The following is a 22977-nucleotide window of genomic DNA, read 5'->3' as shown; positions in this document are numbered from 1 at the left end:
GAACATGAGCCTTCCTTGCACATAATATTTATGTTTTGCTTTTGCCCTTTTAGATAATGTGAGCAATCTTTATGACCTAAATATGCTTCTACAACATGATTTTAGTAGCTGTATGGCAGTCTATCCTTTAGAAACTTATCCTTTAGAAACACAGAAACAAATCATAATTTATTTAGTTATTATTTTGCATTTTGGTTCCTCTTAAACATCTTTAAACATATACTCTTTTTTTGCATATCTTTAATGTTATGGAAATTCTAGAAGCATATTTATTAGGTCAGAGAGTATAAATATTTTCAGGGCTTTAAATATATGTGTGTGTGTGTGTGTTTATAATAAATACAAATATATGTATATTTAAAGCCCTGAAAATATCTATACTATATCTGTCTATACATAAATACATATGTATATATATTTAAAGCCCTGAACATATCCATATCTGTATCTACCTATACATAAATATGTATGTATTTACACGTGTGTGTGTGTGTGTGTGTGTGTGTATGTGTGTGTGTGTGTATACCCCACAGAAACTTTGGTAGCTGAAATGGCATAAAGTGGGGAGTATCCCCCCACTTTCCAGAAGTTTGAGTTACACTACTTTGCTTTTAGGAAAGACTTGCGTTAGTATAGTAACAGCTATTTTCATAAAAGTTAAAATCCTCTTCAGATTTCTTTCCATTAACATGAGAGGTACTGATGTAGGTCCTTCCCAAGCAAAGTGGTGTAATGCAGTCTTTCAGAAAGCAGGAACCCCTGGGTTGCCAAATTGCCTTAGAGAAAGGATACTGGATAGCAGTTAATAGTCCCTGGGCAGAGTTACAGAAGTGCCTATTTTGATAAGTATTCGCCAGCTTAAGTAGGTAAAAAATGGCATTCTGTTTTAATTTGCATTTGTTTGATAACTAGTAGAGTTGAATTTTGGTAGATTTGTCTGTTTCTATTTCTTTCAAAAATTGCACATTTCTCTTTTTCTGTTAGGGTGTCGATCTTTGCCTTCTCACATTTAATGGGTATTTACTTCAATATATATAGTATGAAGTAGGGACCTAACTTTATCATTCCCTCCCCTGTAGTAATTAAACAGTACTATTTATTGAGTAACATTCCTTTCCATTATTGATTTCAGAGCCCACTTCATCACAAACTTAATTTAACATTAGAATAATAAATATTCTAGTTCTAAAATATTTTTTGCTAATTAAAAATAAAAAGAATTGTTATAAAAAAAAAGAATTGTTCAATTCAAGCCTGATCTATTTAATACATACATAATAAAAGTGATTAGTATTTAGCTATTTGAGTGAAGAGTGAATGGTACATTACTCTCTTTTCCTTTACAGTGTGATTGAGTACAAAAAATAGGCAGTCATTGCCCTCTTATTATCCACAGCTGCAGAGAACGCACCTGTGTTAAGCTCATGTCCATATCCAAAGTTCTACTGTCTTCCCGAGGGTGGTTGTCTTACTCGCAGTCAAGACTAGCCTGGAAAAGACCCCCAGGCTCATTAAACTGACCTTAGAGTCCTTGGTTAGTGCCCATATCCATCACAGATACATATTTATAGAAACAACAGCACATTCAGCAAGTCTTCATTATGATCCTTTGAAGCAGTAGCCTTCATAGGGTTACGTTTCTCACCACTCACATTTTATCATACTTGTTAGAAGTTAAGGGAAGCAGCTATGAGGTTTAAAGGATGAAAGCCTCCTTGAAAACATGGCTGAAAATGGAAAGCTTCTCTAGACAGTAGTAAGATGCCTTGAGGTCCTACATAGCATGAATTATTAAGTGCCGTTAAGACTATTCAGGAAGCATAAAGAATGTAATTACTATAAAAGCAATATGGGGCCCCTGGGTGGCTCAGTTGGTTAAGCATCTGACTCTTGCTTATAGCTCAGGTCATGATCTCGGGATCCTGAGATCAAGCCCTGCACTGGGCTCCAGGCTGTGTGTGGAATCAGCTTGAGAGTCTCTCTCTCCCTCGCTCCCTGACCCTCCCCTCTGCTCTAAATCAATCAATCAATCTATCAAATCTTAGGGAAAAAAGCGGTATGTTTACTTTTGCATCATGTAAAGAGGAGGTACAAATTGGGGAGGTAATGTCTGCATCATTTAATACTTGTTTTCTCTCAAAAGTGGCAGAAAGTCCCCAAATTTGCTCAGGTTATAAACACATCCCTTTTATACATTACTTTTGGCCTGAAAGGTAAATGCAGCTTTAATGGAACACTTCCTGTCAAAAAGTAATAACACTAATACATGTTTGATGTGCTGTATTTCATTTATTGCTTTTGCTGAGATGACCAAATAGTTCAATGAGAACAATGTTGCTAATTTTAGAGATAGCTGTGTTCACTATAGCTGTTGGAAGAAGATTGATTTTATGGTAATGTTATCTTGTTTCGAAAGCAGTCGTTTCTACTGTGCTTTTTAGGTCTATGCTCATTTTCAGAAAGAGGGTATTATTTTAATCGTGCATGTCTGCCCCAAACTTGAATACACAGGGCTCTGAGACAAGAATGGGAGGCAGAAATGAGGGGAAACAATGAAGGATGCTGGTGGGAGGTGGGGGGGGGGCAGATGGTACAGAATGGGAAGTGTGCTTCCTGAGACCCTTTCGTGCTCATCATCATTTTTACCAAAATATAATTATAAAAGGAAGGAAATACAATATATGTGCATATGTGGTTAGTAATTTTGGAGTGGTTGAATAGTTAGAATGAGGCTGTTATCCATGTGCCCACTCTGCCTTCATTATCAAACACAGAAGGGAATGGGCCAGGCCCACAGCTAAGGGGACAGAAAATGTTATGAACACTGTCTCTGCTAAAGAAATGGAGACTGTCTTTTCAAGGATTAGAAGTGGAAACTATGGAGAGCAACTTGTTCAAGGTTGTGCAACAGAAGAGGGGTAGCTGTGGGATCGTTTTTGCTTATTTGTTTCTGACAGTGTCTGCTTGTCTTTGTAACAAAGTAAAAAAATAAAATCACTATGGTATTATGGCAGTTCTTGATTTTTAAGAGTCTCTCAAAATTCAAGAGGCAATGTGTGTTCACTGTCCTCTGTATTATGAAAGGAATGGAGCAAAAAGGAAACATCTGGAAGCAAGATCTTAATTCTGCTCAAAATCTTGGTGACTATTTTAGATTTTGTGACTATTTTAGATTTTGTGACTATTTTAGATTTTAGATGTGTGTGACTTCTGAAGTATAAATACTATTATTTTCAAAGGTATGTTTTATGAAATCACAGTTGTACCCTTTTCCTCCTGAGAAAACATTCTCCTGAGTTGAATATCTCAGTAGTGATTTCCTAAAATGCCTATTTTTGTTTTTTAGATGCTGACAGACAAGATTCCATTAATCTCTTCCTGGGGGTTTTTCATCCCACTGAAGGGAAACCTCATCTCTGGGAACTCCCAACAGATTTTTATTTGCATCATAAAAATACCATGAGACTTTTACCAACAAGAAGAAGGTATTTTTCTTCTAGTCTACTGTGTAAACTCAGATCTGATGTTACTTTGAGTATGAGATACTTTCATTTTTGAGTCTTAATCGCATAAGCTAAAGTAGTCTTACTACATGTTTGCTGTGAGGAAGTCCGTATTGTTTGTGTCCTGATACTAGATCTGGGAAATTGTCATTAACAATTGGTGGCTTTCATTTTTTGTAAGATAGAAAATTTCTGAACTTCATCATTGAACATAAGTTGTAGCTCTACTAAGACAAATCATCAACATTATTTCTGAATGCTTCCTACAAATGTGGAACTCAAAAGAACCCTCAGATTTAAGGAGTCAGTCTTTGGTTTTTCAAGTGAGGGGTCCAAGCAGCATCACTTTGGAATGCTGATGGTGTTTCTTTCCAGAAGCACAACCTGCTCTTGGTGACACTGATGAAGACAGGGAAATAGAGCAGTGACCCAGGTGGCAGGCACCATCCCCAACATCTCCTTTACCCGGGCCTTTCTAGAGTCAATAGCCATTTTAGGTTCTTTTGATGATAGTTGAATTGATATGAATATTCTCAAAAGAAATAAAGTTTTTAGCCTCAGGGTCAAGTTGACTCTCTGTAGCTGAGTGACCTTGGATTAGTTATTTTAACCTTTCCCCACCTCATTTTTCTTACCTGCACATGTGAATGGTGGACACACTTCGGAGTCATTGTGAGGGTTTAGTGAGAAGACTCATTAGTGTTTGTTTGTTTGTTTTTTTTAAAGGTTTTATTTATTTATTTGACAGAGAGAGAGAGAGAGAGAGAGAGATCACAAGTAGAGAGGCAGGCAGAGAGAGAGGGGGATGCAGGCTCCCTGCTGAGCAGAGAACCCAATGCGGGGCTCGATCCCAGGACCCTGAGATCATGACCTGAGCCGAAGGGAGCGGCTTAACCCACTGAGCCACCCAGGTGCCCCCTCATTAGTGTTTTTAACTGAGGCGTCATGTACTGATGTAGCGAATTTGGCCACATGAGCAAAATTTTCACACACGGGAGGCTGGAGACTGGTGCGTTCTTCTTAGAGGCCTACAATGTCAAGTTCTCTCATAATGCTCTTCTCTCACAGCATCAGTTTACTATAGCCCTTATTTTGTGCAACAGTGCTTCCCAAACACTGACACTGTGGGGGTCAGTGCTAGTCTGGGCTGAATTGTGTGCACAGACCACAGGCAACTGGACAATTAGCAAGTGCTGATGTTACAGCTGTTATCAAAATCTGTGTTACTTCAGGAGTGTTTAAAGGGACTAAACTATAGGGACGGGTCGGAGTTTCTGTTTCTCAGATTTTTCTTGTAAGTGCATGTTGTTAGAATAACCAACTCACTATTTGTTTTTTGTTTTTGTTTTTTTAATTTTTATTTGTTTATTTTCAGCATAACAGTGTTCATTGTTTTTGCACCACACCCAGTGCTCCATGCAGTACGTGCCCTCCCTATTACCCACCACCTGGTTCCTCAACCTCTCACCCCCCCCACCCCTGCCCCTTCAAAACCCTCTGGTTGTTTTTCAGAGTCCACAGTCTCTCATGGTTCATCTTCCCCTCCAGTTTCCCTCAACTCCCTCTCCTCTCCATCTCCCCATGTCCTCCGTGTTCTTTGTTATACTCCACAAATAAGTGAGACCATATGATACTTGACTCTCTCTGCTTGACTTATTTCGCTCAGCATAATCTCTTCCAGTCCCGTCCATGTTGCTACAAAAGCTGGGTATTCATCCTTTCCAACTCACTATTTGAATTTACTTTCCCTGTTAATGAAGCACTGCTGGTTTTTGCATTAAATGATTGCCTCTGAATTTTTGCTGATTAAAAAAAAGTGGAACTAATTATGTTTATTGGGTGAGAGATGAGTGTAAATACCCATATTTAGCTCTAGTGATACAACTGACAATGGGTAAATGTGGGTGATTTTCTAAAATTAAATATTACCTTCCAGTATTAAAGCTATTAACACACAGGTTGGGAAGAACCAAAACTCAATTTGCTCCTGCAGAAGTTAGCTCGTGTATTACAATTGTACATTAAACCACTTGCGTACCTTTAGTTACATAACCGATCCGTAAGGCTGGCAGTGATTGGAGCTTATTTGTGGTATCAAAAGAATCTGCTGTTTTAGCCCCATTTTTTAAAAAAAAAAAAAGGAAACTGAGGTTGCAGAGAGAATGTGTCTTGACTGAAATAATTGAGCTCATTAGATGACTCAGCAAGAATCAGCTGCAAGCCTGCCATTGAAAATAAAGTTTTATCAAAGTAGATAATATGGCTCTCTCAGTTGGTTTGGTCTCCTCTTTTTGTGTTTGTTTGTTTGTTTTTTCTCCAGAATATCACAATTCTGAAAAATCAGTTTATGCTATCAAGAGTACATATTGGTCGTAAACAGTACTTAAAAATACTGTAAGACAAATTTCAGTATTTTTATTTTGGACTTTCCGATGTCACCCATGAAACTGGTTATTTTGGTGACAGCTAATATTCTAATTCTCAGATAAAATGAATATTTTAGCCAGAGGCAGTTAACTGGGTGAGAGCTTAGACATCAGGGTTGGGTGGGACAGAGTTAGAATTTCTGCCAATGTGTAACCTCTGACCTGTCGAACTCCGGAAACCCTTCTCCTCACCTGTAACATGGAGAGGACTACACATACCTCACAGGGTCATTTTGAGGATTAGGTGAGAAACTGTGTGGGAATTAATTAGTACTGGGTCTGACACAGAATCCACGCAGTCCTGAAGTGGCCAGGCTCTGGACAGATGGCCTCCAGTTAAAACCTGAGTGACTGTGGGCAAGTTACATAACTGGTCTCAGTCTCAGTGGCCATTATCAGTAAAATAGAGATAATAATACCATCTAACTTGTACATTTTTCTGAGCATCAGATGGAATAATGTAAATGCTTACCACACAGCAAACCCAACAGATGTCAGTACTGTGATTATTCTTTAAGGAGAATCTATTCCCTAGTTGTAAAAATCATCCAGGATGACCATAAAATCTGGAAACTTAGATAATATTATTTTATCACTTATTATAATATGATATCAATACCACTTTATATGTATTTGCTTGTGTTTCCAAACTGGGTGACCATACCATATTTTATATTGTGTTTACCAGTGATTTACTCCGGGGTATGTATATATATATATATATTTTTTTTTTTTTTTAAGATTTTATTTATTTATTTGACAGACAGAGATCACAAGTAGGCAGGCAGGCAGAGAGAGAGGAGGAAGCAGGTTCCCCGCTGAGCAGAGAGCCCAATGTGGGGCTCGATCCCCAGAGCCTGAGATCATGACCCGAGCTGAAGGCTGAGGCTTTAACCCACTGAGCCACCCAGGTGCCCCAACTCTGGTATATTTTTATTGAATGATAAGGAAAGGGGGAATAATTCTTGCTCTGACTAGAGTTCATCCAAACCAGGTCCTCTTGAAGTGACTACTTCCATTACTCAGAATCCCACATTTATCTATCTGCCTAGAACTGCTAGATGAAGCTTTGTCCTGATTTAGGTTAATATGTCATACATCATCCAAGATGCTATTTATTGACTCAGTGTTTATCATGTCACTGAGATGTTTTTACATATTAAGCACTAATTAATTCATTAACCCAGAGTTGGATGGTTTCCTGGCCCTATTCACTGTCTGATATGTGAATTTCCTCTGTGTCTCCCCAGGAGAGGTCATCCGGCCTGTGCTTGACCAGTCCTGGTTTTCCCCTGGGCCGTGTCTGGTCGAGGAGGTTCTTTTCAGACAGTCCACTTACACAGTTCTTCCCCACATCACCCTGAGATCTACTGCTCTGTAACTTTACCTACTAATCTCACTTCGACCCGCTGAGACAATTTCCCTATCTGCTTTATGGTCTTTTAACTATTTGAAGACAAAGTCACACCTTCTCAGAATCTCTTCTTCTTTAGGTTAAATAGCCCCACTCTCACCAGAAATCACAGACTGTGATTTCAAGTCTCTTCGGGGTTCGGAATGCTCTTCTCTTACGGATCCCAGTCCATGGCAGTGTTCTTTTTCAACTGTGGTGCCCAGACCTGGGTTCAGTAATGGTCACAGTTTGATCTGATTTGTGCCAAATATCGTGGAACCCATTGGAGCCATTACTCCTCTTATCCTGGTTACTGCGTTTATCATTAACTATAAGATTGCAGTAGCTGTTTTTAGCAATGCCATCATAATGTTGACTCTCTGAGCTTCCTGTCCATTAGAACTCCCAAGTGTTTTTAACGTGACCTGCTACCAGGCCTTATCTATACCATTCTTGTATGCTCATTCAAGCATTCTTGGTCATGTTCATATATGCTTTGCTTGCTTCCAAAAGAAAAGGTTTAAATGTATTACCTTTTTATTAACATTACAAATACATTTGCAGCTTCTTCAGATATAATCAGCTGGTCATCTTGATCCTGATACAAATCCTTGATGAAAAATGTTAACTAGAATGAGGTAGATGGCAGCACCCTCTGGGACACCACCAGACCACTCCTTCCACCTTAACATTGTTTCATAATTTTGGGTTGGAATTATTGAAATGGCTGTAACTGACTCTACTGTCATCATTTAACTATACTGTCCTCCTGCCCCATTTCTCTATCTCATTCACAAATATTGATTGCTTTGCTAAAGTCTACGTGCTAATTCAGAGGGTTCCCATGTTCGTTAGGGGAAATAAAGAGTCTTTTTTTTTTTTTTTTTTAAGTCCCCCAACCTTCCTGTGTGAGTGAGCCAGTGGAATTGAGCACTCTTCATATCAGGGACCAAAGAAGAGAGAGCAGCTGACTTACGAGATGTTGTTTGCAAAGGAAGAAGTAGCACGAACTTGCAGTCTCAGTCATCTGATCCCTGGTTCCAAAGCAGGTTTCTGTCCTGCTTCCGGTCTCTCCCTCTGAGTAAACATACTCGGGGGTGGTGGTAACCAAGATCTTGGGCTGAGCCCTCTCAGATGCTCTCATCTTCCATTGGTCTCAGTTCATCTTCCTTAGGGCAGGGGTTTCTCTGTGGCTTTTGTGCTTCTGAGACCCACCCCCGTGGAGCAGGACTTTTTAAAAAGTATGGTTACATTGCTTTAACCTGCTTAGGGAGATACAGTTTAGTAGCATTCAGAAAAAAAAAAAAATCTATGGCCTGTTTCAAGTCACTAACAGATGCTCTCTTAATTCTTTTTCTCCACCTGATACATTCTGAGCTTAAACACATTCTTTATCATGTTTATTTCTTTATCTTAGGGAAGCTAATGGTGAGGAACATTGTTTAGGAAATCCCTTATATGCTAGCCGATACTTTCTTTATTTTCCTCCTCTGCCAAGATTAAGTGATTACGAAATAGAATTTACACCCATGTGCACATGCATGTGTCTACACACACACACACACACACACACACCCCTTAAACAATTAGGCCATTCCTTTTCATTCTTCTGATCTGATAGTCTGATTCTCCTATTAGAAAAGCAAATGGATTAGACTGGTGTATTTTGGATGTGGATTCATGGAAGTCACTGGTCATCTTTTTAGGTTACGCACAACAGATCTCTTCTTAATACTTGATTCTGTTATCTTGCTAGAATTGACATCACACTCATTGGTGTATTGTTCCGGAATCTATTACCCTCTCACTTTTGAGCTTCAAGACTGCATTTGCCCATTTTTAGTGTAAGTTCCCTTCTTCACTCTTTTTGGAAAGATGATTAAGCCCCAGTGGTACCAAGACACTTGAATTCTTTTAGAGATGCTCTGCTGTTTCCTTTCATCTCTTGGGCTGTACATGCTTCCCTGTTCTCTTGTTTTTATCTTTCCAGCATGAAACTTCTCATGACTGTTGAAGATTGAAAGAGTGCTGGGATTAAGTAGCTCTCCTTTTTCTGTCATTATTTTCAACACAGCTTTTCTAATACTATTCTCTGTGTCAGTTGTGCTCAGTAAATGTTGAAAGATTGAATGAATTATCCACAAGCAGCTGGCATAATCCTTTTCTGTTCTTTTCATGCTCTAAAGCCTTGCTATTGCAAGAAGCAGTGTGAGGACCGACCCTTCTGGCGTCACCCAGGACCTTCTCATCAACACAGAATCTCAGGCCCTACTGAATCAGAACCTGTCCTTTTACAGGATCTCCCAAGTGTTTGTGTGTGCACTGAATTTTGAGAAGGACTGTTCTAAAGCATAACTTCAGTCTCAAGCAAAACTTGAAGAACCTTTCCTGTTACCATCTCACTTTCCCGCTCACGGTTCATTAGGCGTCATGTTCCTTTTTTCGATCATCCTCGGTTATATATTCTGCTTGCCATCTCTAGGAGACTTCTCTCTGTTGCCCATTTCATTTAAATACCCCCACATCTTCATAGTTGGGATTATCTAGGATCGTAATGTCAGCATTTTATTTTTAGAAAGCTTTTCATTTATTTAAAATCATCCTTTTAGCATTTTTGGTCAGAGGCTCTTTTTTTAACTTCTGAATGAAAATCTATTTTTTTTAAAGATTTTATTTATTTATTTGACAGAGAGATAGAGAGAGCACAAGTAGGCAGAGCAGCAGGCAGAGGGAGAGGGAGAAGCAGGCTGTCCACTGAGCAGAGAGCCTGACATGGGGCTTGATCCCAGGACACTGGAATCCTGACCTGAACCAAAGACAGCCACTTAACTGACTGAGCCACCCAGGTGCCCCCAAAATCTTTGTTTTTAATACATTTTGATATACTATTTCACATCATTCCCCTCCCTAGCACTCATGAACTTTGATACAGCGTTTTTCCCCTAAAAATCCAATATATCAGTATTTGATTTAGAATTAAATCTGATGTTTCAGATCTTGGCTCAGAGCAGATACGTCTTCTGGCAGAAATCCAGGAGATGAAATTCCCTACCTTCCTCTGACTGGCCTCTGTAATCAAGTAGTGAATATTTACTGTTAAAGATTAAAGGGCCTCCACTATTTTCTAAGGGACCTTGTTCATTAGGACTATCCATTCACTTAATGATTTTGCTTAACTGTTGTAATTAACTATACATACAGACTCCTATCCAGAGAGCAGGGCGGCAAAAGTAATCTAGTTCTTAGATGGCCACATGCAAGACAGTATTGGTGATAGAACTTGGGTCAAGGTCCCGCTGCTCATTGGCTTGCTGAGTTATGCAGGCACAGCCTCTGGGGAGAAGTAACCAGCCCCTCCTAAAATCTGGCTTAGTATACCCAAATATTTTTTAGCTAAAAGTCAGTAACATCAGAGCCTCTTGACTCTCAGGTATGCTTGCGGCATTTTTGTATCTGTGACATAGCTGAAACTAGAAAGGGCTTGGGAAAGAAATGAACATGTTGAAGACCTCCTATGCCCAGCAGTATCTTACAATAGACCATAAACCCTTTTTACCCAGTGAATCATAGAAAGCCAGCCCTTACATTTGGCCCATCTTATCCTTTCACTTATTTTTTTAATTTTATAGTTACACTTACTGGTGGACTCCAGAGGTAATAAAACATTTACCGCTACCGTATGATGAAGGTAGGTATACTGTTTCTCTCTTAGTTTTTATACCAATATATTTTAGAATTATTCCTAAATGAGCTTGAAGCATTAAATTCTTTGCATATAATATTTCATTAAAAAGAAATGAATGACTACTTAGTTTCATGTTGCTGCTATAATAGGGGGTTGTAACGTCTTATACAGCTTTTTAAGGGCAGTGATGTGTTACACTTCTTTTATCCAAGTAGACCAGTACCTTGTACTATGTTTTATAGTTATTAGTTATGCCCCTGAAATGTCTAATGGATATAATATATTGGTGTACCCTTTTAAGTTAGTACTGATTATATTTCTAAGATATTTGGGGATAATGGGAAGGAAGTGAAGACCCACTCACAAGGAGAAATAAAATCTTCTCCTGTATCTAAGCAGTGGAAAAAGATACAGATGTGTATATAAAAGTACATTTTAGTCACTAAAGTTTAAATTTCATTTCATTAATTCATCAGAAAGGCAGGAAATTTTTTATGTTAAATGAATGACCTCAAATATACAATACATTTGAATGATGTTTCCAAATTGAAATAATTGCTCGGTTTTAAATAGAGTGTAGTGCTGTTACTGATTCCCCGACCTTGAAGAAGTCTGTTTTCCCAGTTGTGAAAGGGCACTGAGTAAGATCAATTCCCAATCTGGAATGTTCCTCTTGAGGCCTCCCATCTAATCATGGTTAGGTATTCCAACTTTAGGTGGTAAAGGCCATAAACTAAGAAGATTACAAATGATTTTTAGTTCTTAGTAAATTATTAATTAATTTTTAAAAAGTACTTACAACCTTGAAATTCTGGGAAAAATCATAACTCATATTGCAAAGAAGGTTTTTGTTCTAGGAGAAAGGAAAGGACTTAACAGTCTAATGTTGGCCACGGACAACAGTCTACTGTTGGCCATGATTTGAAATGTAAAGGAAAATAGAGTGAAATAGCTGCACAATTTTTATCTCGAAGGCAGAAGGTATTTATTTATGAGCAAAAAGGAATTTAAAGAGCTGAATAGTTTGATTTCTAAAACAACTCCCTGTTCCCACCCAGACTTCCAGGGGCCTTCCTGCCTCCTTGGAGCTTGTCACACTTGGCTTTGCACTGTATACTCTGTGTACACATGTCGTCTCCTTCCCAAGTGTATGAGTGCTAGAGGCAGGAGGTCATCTGAAGACTTTATGAGTAATAGACATATCTCTCTTAGTTATCTGTGCTGCGAACTTAAAGAAGTTGATAGTGAAGAAATTCCACCGATATGAAGAAGAGATTGACATCCACAATGAGTTCTTTCGACCGTATGAACTGAGTAGTTTTGATGATACCTTTTGCTTGGCTATGACAAGCTCAGCACGGTACGTTGGGAGTGTCCTAAGACTGTTGTAGGGATTTGGCAAATCGCGTTTTCCGAGTGTATATAGCTCTGTTGCTTTGCCACAAGTGCAATAGGCATTTGGATCAGATTCAATTTTGCTTTCTTTTCCTTCAAAAAATGTAATGGGTCACCCTTGGAGTGGTATCCTTGCCAGAGCCATTTTCATCAGCATAAACCATACAACTCCGGTCTTTCTGGCATCTCTGAGGAGTTCGGTCTGGTTACAGGTAGGCCTTACACAGTGCGGAGGGAGCCTCAGCCTATCTTAGTATGTGGTAAACTAGAAGTTTCTATTTAAAGTGTCCCGATAGTGTTTTAATGAATTAACCCCAGCTTAATGAGGTAGATGCTGATACTTCAACTCAAACACTCCGGTGTTTTTGATTATTATGTCAGCCTCCCGAGGTAGTTTATTGTAATAAAAACATGGTAAAACCGAGTAGCTTAGTGTTTTGCCATTGGTCTTATGAGTTCAGTTTTACCTGAAAAGTAATTCTGATGTCTAAACAAAGTGTACACATCGTGGCAGTGATTTAGATAGAACTCTGTTCCAGTAGAAAAAAATCTTAAATTCAAAACCACTAGGTCTCGTAATCATGAAGAAAATGCCCAGTGAAGACCAATAGCATTGAAGTTACTGGTGCCATTAGTTCATGGGACATTATGGCCTTGATCACCTAAGCTCCCCTGAACATTTGGTTCAGAATATATGTAAGGGTTAAGAAGAAATAGTATAAGAATGTGAATTGAATGAAAGTATCCTGTGGATGGACAGTGATTCACATGGCATTTCTTTCCTCTTATTTCAGTGACTTTATGCCTAAGACCATTGGCATAGATCCAAGTCCATTTACAGTGCGTAAACCAGATGAAACTGGAAAATCAGTCTTGGGGTAAGATTTGCATATAGAATGAAATTTTAAAGATTCATGTAAAACAATATGGCACTTGCAATATAATTGGCACCAAAAAGAATAACTTCAAGTCACATAGTTTGGAGCACATTCCATTTACTGCGTCTATGCAGATAGCTTATTCGTCGTGCTGGGATCACTAAAAAATTCAGCATTGAAAGAATTTATAGGAATTTCGGCAACATGGTGCATTTTATTATTTTCAATTAGGAATATCACAGATGGCATAGGGACAGGGAGCAGATAATATGTGTTGTGTCCTATTAAAAAAAACTCAGTGTTCTCACTTTCCAGCAACATAAAATACTTAGGTAAAAATTAATAATCATTTTATTTATTTTTGTTGGCATCCTGAGGAACCATTAAAACAAATATGCTCGGATAAAGAAATTAATAGGTTTTCTGTGTATTACTGTAACATTGTTTTGGGGAAAACTGTTATATCCAATAATGTGAGGAAGAAGTCAAACCATGTTTATGTCTTCATGCTTAGAAACTGGACTGAGAGGTGATGTGTTCTAGCATAATCTGTTATTGCCACTAACCTGAATGAGCCCAGTGATGAGGTTTACTTTTTTTTAGACTCTGGCCAGAAATCCTGGCCAGACTGTAGATATTGAGTCCTAATCGTATTTGTAGGTGCGTATGGAATCCTGGTTGGGTTCTAGCTACATGTGGTTTATGCAGTGGGATGTATATTACTATTTCCAGATACACCATTTCTGTGGCCTTAAATATTAGTTGCATGTTAAGCCTTGGATCGGAAACTAAGGAATTTAAGAGATGTCCTCAGGAGTTCAGAATTCAAGAAGTTCCTGGAAATGCATAAATGACCAGCTACATTATTATATGGCACAGAAATTCCAGTGACTTTAATTTTTACTTTACAGAAAGTCAGAAACTGGCTTATTTTCTACAATAATAACATATTAATTATTACACAATAATGTTTTTATTATTTTATATTTTATTATAAACAACTATTATAAATTCATTAAATTAAATTAATATTTTATTATTTATTATGGTTATTATTATAAATATTGTATGATAATATTGTAGGATAATAGTAATATAATAACCCATGGTCAGATAGTATTTTATTTTCCTTTCCTAGAACATTTCAGAATTTTATAGTATTTTAAGTCTTTTGTAGAGAGTAGTTTTTAAAGAATGAAATCTCAAGCATTTTTCATCAAAGCCAAAAATATTGCTATAAAATATTTTCTGAGTTTAAAAGAAAACAATATTCTTACTACTCTCATATTTGGAACTAAAGTAAATACTTTTATAAATCTGAATTTATTTGCCCCCCCCATCTATTCCCTACTATTAGTAGGAAGTCTAACACATATATTAACTAATAACACAGATTTTTTAAAAGATTTTTATTTATTTTTAAATTTTTTCAGTGTTCCAAAATTCATTGTTTATGTACCACACCCATGCTCCATACAATACATGCCCTTCTTAATACCCACCCTAATAACACAGATTTTAAATTTTAGTTTATTTTCATCAATTTCCCATTACTATGGTGCAAATCATCAGCTGATGCTATGATTGATAAAAATCATAGAAGGGAAGGAAATTTACATGGATTTGGCTATTGACCTTCCCTTGAAGGTTTTACAAGTTGTAGCTAGATAATTTTACTAATGTCCCAAACACAGTCTTCTATTATTGCACCAAAATTTTGAAAATACTGATTTCAGTTACCAAAGGAAGGCACAGTAACCAAGTGGTGAGAAGACTTCTGCATTGGTTTACATGCACTTACCAGTTTATGTTCTGAATTTATAACGGCTTAAATTCATATATAGTCAGTACATGTACATGGTAAAACATTAAGGTTTTCCCTTCATCACAACGTGAACCCAGAAACTTGTTTCTCACAGCCATTTTCTTGTGCTTCACTAGGACTAAGGTGTTGGACAGAATCATACATAGCGAGTGTCAAGGGTTTGGTTTAAAGATGCTTTATATCAATATTTATTTTCTTAAAGGAACAAAAGCAATAGAGAAGAAGCTGTCTTACAGCGGAAAACAGCAGCCAGCGCCCCACCACCCCCCAGCGAGGAGGCTGTGTCCAGCAGCTCTGAGGATGATTCCGGGACCGACCGGGAGGAGGAGGGCTCTGTGTCTCAACGCTCCACCCCAGTGAAGATGACAGACACAGGAGACAGTGCCAAAGTGACCGAGGTGTGCAGGAGAGGAGCTTATGTGGTCTCGCTTGAGGCTTGGGGAATGATCTTTAAAATTCTACTTTCCATTAGAAGGCTGAGAGAAAAAGTCATATTATTTCTCATGCATGCAATTCTAATGTGTGGTGTTTGAGGCACTGCAGAGATGAGTATTTTTTTTTAATTGAACTGTAATTGACATATGCTGTTATATTAGTTTTAGGTGTACAACATAGTGATCTCACAATTCTATACATTACTTAATGCTTACCTTTAGTGTAGTCACCTATGACCGTACAATGTTATTACAACATTATTGACTATATTCCCTATGCTGTACTTTTCATTTCTGTGACGTATTTATATTATAACTGGAAGTTTGTACCCCTTAATTTCCTTCATCTACTTTTCCCATGCCTGTACTCCCTCCCCTCTGGCAACCTCCAGTTTGTTCTCTGTATTTATGAGTTTGTTTCTGTTTGTCTGTTTGTTTTCTAGATTCCACATCTAAGAAAATCATATGGTATTTGTTTTTCTTTGTCTGATTTGTTTCACTTAGCATAATACCCTTGAGGTCTAGCCATGTTGTCAAAAATGTCAAGAATCTCATTTTTTATGGCTGAGTAATATTCCATCATTTATATATGTATATAAATACTACATCTTGAATATCTATTTGTCTATTGATGGACACTTAGGTTGCTTCCATATCTTGGCTATTGTAAATAATACTGCAATAAACATAGGGGTGCATCTGTCTTTTGTATTTGAATTGTCACTGTGTTTTTTTAGGTAAATAATCAGTAGTGGAATTACTATATCATACGGCATTTCTGTTTTTAATTTTTTGAGGAATTCCATTCTGTTTTCCACAGTCGTTGCACCAATTTACATTCCCACTAACAGGGCATGATGGTTCCCTTTTCTCCACATCCTTGCCAACATTGCTATTTCTTGTCTTCTTGATGCTAGCCATTCTGACTGTTGTGAAGTGATATCTCATTGTGGTTTTTATATGCATTTCCCTGATGATGAGTGATGCTGAGTATCTTTTCATGTGTCTGTTGGCCATCTGGATATCTTCTTTGGAAGAATGTCTATTCAGGTCTTCTCCCCATCTTTTTTATCAGATCGTTTGTTTTTTTAGGTGTTGAGCTGTAGATGTTCTTTATATATTTTGGCTACTATTCCCTTATTGGATATATCATTTGCAAATATCTTCTCCCATTTAATGGGTTGCTTTTTGATTTTATTGAAGGGTTCCTTTGCTATGCAAAAGCTTTTTATTTTGGTGTAGTCCCAGTAGTTTATTTTTGTTTTTGTTTCTCTTGCCATAAATATATTGCTAAGACTAATGTACAAGAGATTACTGTCTATGTTTTCTTTTAGGGGTTTTATGCTTTTGGGTCTCACATTTAGGTCATTAAGAGATTAATACATTTAGCATAGACATTATTGAAATGGTTTCATTTTGAAATAAAATTGGTGTTTTTGTTCCCATGTATAACAATAAATTTCTTATCACTTCAGAATTTTTAAGAGAATCCTGTCCACTTTTGAGCAGCACATCTACTTGAGGTCCATTTATTTCCTTGCTTAGCATATTTTTGGAAGGTAGGGTTTGGACCTGGGCCTCACAGTCTTTGCTTAGGCCCAGTGGGAAATTCACCATGTCCAATTTGACATTATCAGTATAAGGGAACATAAAAGGGAAGATAACTACAAAAGGACCAAATTTAGCTTTAGGGAAATTTGATTCCCAGAAATAGCCAGAAGTCATAGAAGTAGATATGGCAAGTAAAATGTGATAATATAAGGAGCGAATCCATAATTACAGGAGTTGGCAAATGACAGCCACTTTTCAAAATCCAGTCCACTGCCTCTTTTTATAAATAAAGTTTTTTTGGAACTTGGCCATGCCTACTTGTTTACATATTGTGTATGGGGCTTTTGCACTATAACAGTAGAGTTGAGTAGTTATAGCAGAGATGGTATGACCCAAAGAACCTAAAATATTTACTATCTGGCCCTTTGCAGAAGTTTTCTAATTCCTGCATTATACAAAAGGAACTAGTAATTATTTAATAGCTTTTACCCTAAAACAAAGTATTTTTAGTGGAAATAAAATCGGATTTTTAAAAAATAATTAACTGAGAAGTTTAATGAATGGACTGAAGAAATATTGTGATTGCTTTTGTGGAAAATTTCACAGGTTCCTTTTCTTTATCTTTGGAAATAATTAACATGCTAGATGTCTAAAAATTTTACCTGGTTCCTTTTTGTTTTTAACTCCAGAATGTGGTCCAGCCCATGAAAGAGGTATATGGAATCAACCTCTCAGATGGTCTCTCAGAAGAGGATCTCTCCATTTATTCAAGGTAAACTACTTCTATGTAGAAATTAAGAAATGCATATTGCATGGAGCACTGGTGTGATGCATAAACAATGAATTCTAGAACACTGAAAAGAAATAAAATGGAAAAAAAAGTAAGAAATGCAAATATATTATAATAACTTATGTCTAGTATAACTCCTAAAAATGAAAATGGTCAACAATACAGAAGGAAATGAATTCCACTTAGAATACAGTAATAGTGTTTAGGAGGTCAAATTCTGAAACATTGGTTTCTATTTGGAGTTAAAGGGCCTGCTGCCTGAGACTCTCAGTCACCTCAGTGATAAAAATTGATGACATGTCCATGTATTCTCACCACCTATATATAAGCTGCAAGCTGAAGTGGACATACATTTCTGTATTCTTGCATTAACAAAGTCCCCAAATAGGGGAACTTCTTACAAAATGAACCTGGGTATTGATGATTGAGGACCTTGCATTTGCGTTAGCTCTAGGGTGCTGGTGCAAGTGGTAGTTGAGGAGGAAGAGCGTCAAGTCAGAATGTTCTAGAACTTTATTAGACAGACTAAGCTGAAAGAGGATCCACCAAAAGGTTTTCTGTGAAATCCTATACATAATTGTGTGTGTGTGTTTCTGAGGAAAAACACAGAATTAGAGTTATTAGAGTCTCAAAAGAATCCCTCACCTAGAAATCCTCAAGAACCTAAGATCACTGTTAACACTTCCTCAGCTTAATACATGCAGTGAGAAGGCCTAATTATTGCATGTGAATACCATCCCACTTTATTCATACAAGTTTGGCTTATATAATATATGATATTAGATAATAACATAATATAAATATTATAAATAAATAAATATAAATATCTACAATATAAATGAGCCCTGATGTTCCACTCTTTCTTAAGGGGAGTATTTCATTGGCTTAATCCATCAAACTGGATATTGATGCTTTTTACTTCATTTGAATTAGTAAGATCTGCTATTATATGTAAAATATAAAATATATGTAAATATATATTTACATAAATACATAATATAAAAATATAATATAATATTTAAATGAATATGAATTAATTTAAATGATTAATGATTTAATATAATGGTTTAAATAATTAAATGATTAATATAAATTAATTTAAAATGAATATAAAATAAAAATATAATATAAAATATAATAAAAATATATGTGCAATATAAATAAAATGCGCAGCATCTCCTAACAGCAAAAACACTGGTATGACTCTCGTACTATTACTGTCTTAACAGAAGCCAGTTTAGTCACCCAGAATTCAGGCCCGGACACACAGGTGCACAATCACTTACCCACCACAGCTGTCCCAGTGGTGCGGCTCAACTCTTCAGCATTTGAAGTGAGCCCTTATGAGCAGCATGGTCTGGAAGAAGGAATTATCTGGGGTTAGTGACTGAATAACAGCACTTTGCTTATTGCAGAGAGCGAGAGCACTTCAGTCAAGGACTGACATTTTAGCTCACTTTAATTAAGCAAAAAGAAAGTGTCTCTTGCTTCAGGCATGACTTTTGCTTGGAGCCTTTTTTAGCTCAGACTGCCTCGGAGGCCCACTTCTAGTCCTCCCTTCGCAGAGAGTGAGACACAGCCCTGTTCGGCCACAATACCCCCGGGAACCAGTCTAAGAAGGGGACAGTAGCAAGCTCATGGGGAAGGGAGTACTGCCGGGGACGGGGGAATCCATGTCCTGGGATAAGATTCTGAGTTTGATATCCTGAAGAACAACACCTCCTCCTTTGATTTGCATAACAGCGGACAGTGTTTTATTCCTTCTTCGGACAACTGTGTAGTGCGCTGAAAAGATTATCCCTCTTTATAGGCCAAGAGCACAGAAAGAGCCGTTCAATGACTTATTTAGGAGACCTTTCCTGTGCTTCGTGGGTACCTGTGATTTTGGACTACGCAATCCTTTTTTATTCTCTTGGTAGTATGAGCTGCCCCTGTTTATGATGCAGACCTGGGGGAAAAGGGGGGAAACAGAGGTCTGGTATCTCTTCCACTCTCTGCGAGTCGCTTTTTACTGTGGGCAGACTGCTTCTCCTGGCGACAGAGGCGTCTCCCCTGTCCATCTGTCATGGGCATTGCTATGGGCAAAGGAGGCCTCCCTCCATTAGTATTGAGGGTGTGGCTGTGCCAGGGGGATGGCCAAGGACGTTCAGGAACTGACTGGGACCCTTCATGCCCCACCCAGGTTCTGGGGCTCTCTTAGTGCCATGTCTGATCCAGAGGGCAGAGATTCAGGAACAGGGTGAAAGTCCATGTAGTTCTGGCCTAAACTGGCCTCAAAAGTTCTGCCCTCTCCCACTGCAGTTCTGTACCCAGTTGGCTAGTATCCACCAAAGATTGTGCATGTAAAGACAGTGACCTGGCCTGGCTTGCCTGTCGCAGCTCCCGACCAGGCAACCACAGGACGACGTTGGGAGGGAAGGAATGCGCTGGAACTGGTATCCATAGCCTGTCTTCTAGCTTCCTGTTCTCCTGCCTATTTTTCCTACCTTTGGCCTCAACTACCTCCAAACTCCTGAAAATCTCTTGGTTTTGTAGTTTGGTTCTAATCGCTTAGCCCTATTCTCTATACCTTCCTTTGCCCTCGGCTTTTCTGGTATCTTTGGTTTGCTATCTCAACCGGACCTGGAAGTTTTCTTCTTACCTCCTCAAAGCTTCAGCCCTGTGCCAAAGCATCTTTTTTTTAAAAAAAAAAAAAGATTTTATTTATTTATTTGACAGAGAGATCACAAGTAGGCAGAGAGGCAGGCAGAGAGAGAGGGAAAAGCAGGCTCCCGCTGAGCAGAGAGCCCGATGCGGGGCTCGATCCTAGGACCCTGGAATCATGACCTGAGCCAAAGGCAGAGGCTTTAACCCACTGAGCTACCCAGGAGCCCAATAAAGCATTTTTTTAAAAAAAATATTCTGACAATTATGGTGCACATGATTTGGGATGTTTAAAATTCTGTACAAATAAAAGGTGTTATGTGATATTCTTCCCCCAAAATGGATAGAGAAATGTTTACACTAGCTGAAGATAAAAATTGGATAAAAGTAAGTTATTTGAATGTTTTCCAGTAGCACCCTAATGCCTTAGTAATTGGTAGTTTCTGCAGTACTTTTCTTCACCTTTAAAAAAGCTAATAAAAAAATAAGTTATAAAAATATCAATAATTATGAAAAGAAAATATTTAAAATAGTAGAAAATTGGGACTAGAATTTAATCCTGCCACATAACCTCCTGGGGGTACATTAGAACAAAATTGCAAGCTGTGTCCCTGAGGGGAGGATGGAGGCCTGGAGCACAGACCACACTAGGACAGGTATGCACTTGGGAAATAGTGGGTTGTCCTTGGCCCATCAGCTCATTGGCCTACTCCAAGGTGTCCTCCTATCCTATGAAGCTGGCAGGCAGCAAGTCCCTGTGACTCTTAGCTTCAAGTCTGAGTGGGTGTTGTTCTCTCGGGAAGGGTGGTGTGGCTATGGGGCTCAGCAGGTGGTCTCCTCCGTCCCCTGTCCTTCATAGTTGAAAGTACGGGAGTGGCTGGAATACACTTGTGGATTCTTGTGGCCCTAAGGAGACAGAGTCCACATGCCGAGTTTCCAGCAGTGTCCCTGCTTTGAGAGATGGGTCCCCGGTCTGATCCTGTGCTTTCTTCATTATCTCTCACTGCAAATGACTCTCCTCATGTTTCCCAGCTTCCTGCTGCAGTCACCCTTAGATAAGGAAGGCTCTGAAAGTTCATCTTCCTGGCTTTAAGATCACTTCAGTTCAAGTTGTATGTCACCTTGAGGTAGACTGAAACACAGAAATCCTCCTCCTTCATTTATAACAAACCCACTGTAAAATCAGGCCCCCATTTGTAAGGACAGTCTGGGGTTGCATAGGGCACTGTCGTGTGCTTCTCTGGAATAAGCAGTCTGCTGTCATTTGAAAGCTCATATCATTTTTGTGTAATCTGCTGAACTTTAGCTTAGTTTTTATCCATTGTAATCTGTAGGTTTGTTCAGCTGGGTCAGCGTCGACATAAACAAGACAGGAGCAGCCAGCAGCTCTGTTCCAGGTGCCCAGATGGAGTTATAAAACTGTAAGTACTAGATTAGACCGTTAGAAAAATGCTTGTATTCTTGCCATTTGTAGTGGGGTTTTTTTGCAGACTTTTTAAAGAAAATTTTTCAGTCTTGTCACCATATTAGTGTAAGCACTAAAGCATCTCCTCCTGATGTCTTATCCAAGGATAACTGGGTAATTGCAGGCGTGGGAAAGAGATCAGCAGCTATGACTTGAAATGTACCCTTCGGAGGTGGGATTGGAGTTGGTGGAGGCTTCCCTCCATAGAGACAGGCTCGTCGGGTTCAGTACCAGACCCTTGAGGGCAGTGATGGGTTTGTCTGTTCCAGCCGTGTTTCCCCACTGCTTCTAATGACTAGCTGTAAGTTAAACAGGTGTTCAGCAAATTTTTAAACAGGTTCAGGTTCATGTCCTAGATCACAGCTCTATTACTTATTTTTTTTTATCTTGATTAAGTGACTTCAGTTTGTATGACTGTTTCCTCATCTGCAAAATGGGTTGGTAATGGCACCTACTCTGTAGGAGGGTGGTAAGCTTAATAATGCCTTCAAAATGCTGAGAAACAGAATCTGGAAAAAAGTTCTCAGTAAGTTCTAATCATCACCAACACCACCATCATCATCATCATCATCATCATCTTCATCATTATTCTCTGCTTGTTGGGACCAAACAAAGCAAAGGTTGTGACCAGGAGAGGCTCCTGATGCTATGTGCTCAGTTGAGTTTCTTCCAGTAAATGGGTCACTGTGAATATTAAATGAGGTTGTATACATGAGGTGTCTAGATCAGTGCCTTGCCTTTGGTTGATGTTTAGCAAATGTTCTTTTCCCTTTTCTCAGAGCAACTTTATCAGTTTATTTAATACACTTTTGATTGATATTGATGGCCTAACCTTCTCTGTGTACTACATCTGCATGTTCCTGATTGATAGTTAAGGGACGGTTATCATAATGCAGGCAAAGACTTGAGCCTTGGAGAGTAGTGGCTAGGAGGTAGGAAATGGAATAGATTTGGGGAATATTTGGGAGGCAAAATGGGACTTGGATACT

General features: G+C 38.4%; 1 protein-coding gene across 4 annotated transcripts in view; it reads left to right on the top strand.

The window, feature by feature from the left end:
* Window positions 1–22977, top strand: part of FIG4 (FIG4 phosphoinositide 5-phosphatase) — a 131892-nt gene that overhangs the window by 71539 nt on the left and 37376 nt on the right. For all 4 annotated transcript variants that reach the window (XM_046005695.1, XM_046005698.1, XM_046005697.1 and 1 more), the window contains 7 exons: window positions 3347–3485; window positions 10952–11010; window positions 12220–12367; window positions 13197–13280; window positions 15308–15503; window positions 17780–17862; window positions 21858–21944. In XM_046005695.1, coding sequence (XP_045861651.1) covers window positions 3347–3485; window positions 10952–11010; window positions 12220–12367; window positions 13197–13280; window positions 15308–15503; window positions 17780–17862; window positions 21858–21944 — 796 coding nt within the window. The remainder of the gene's footprint in view (window positions 1–3346; window positions 3486–10951; window positions 11011–12219; window positions 12368–13196; window positions 13281–15307; window positions 15504–17779; window positions 17863–21857; window positions 21945–22977) is intronic.

Source organism: Meles meles, chromosome 5, assembly GCF_922984935.1.
Source record: "Meles meles chromosome 5, mMelMel3.1 paternal haplotype, whole genome shotgun sequence".
In the NCBI taxonomy this organism is placed as follows: domain Eukaryota; kingdom Metazoa; phylum Chordata; class Mammalia; order Carnivora; family Mustelidae; genus Meles; species Meles meles.
The sequence above is the reverse complement of the archived record's forward strand: the minus strand, read 5'-3'. Positions and strand labels throughout refer to the sequence as shown.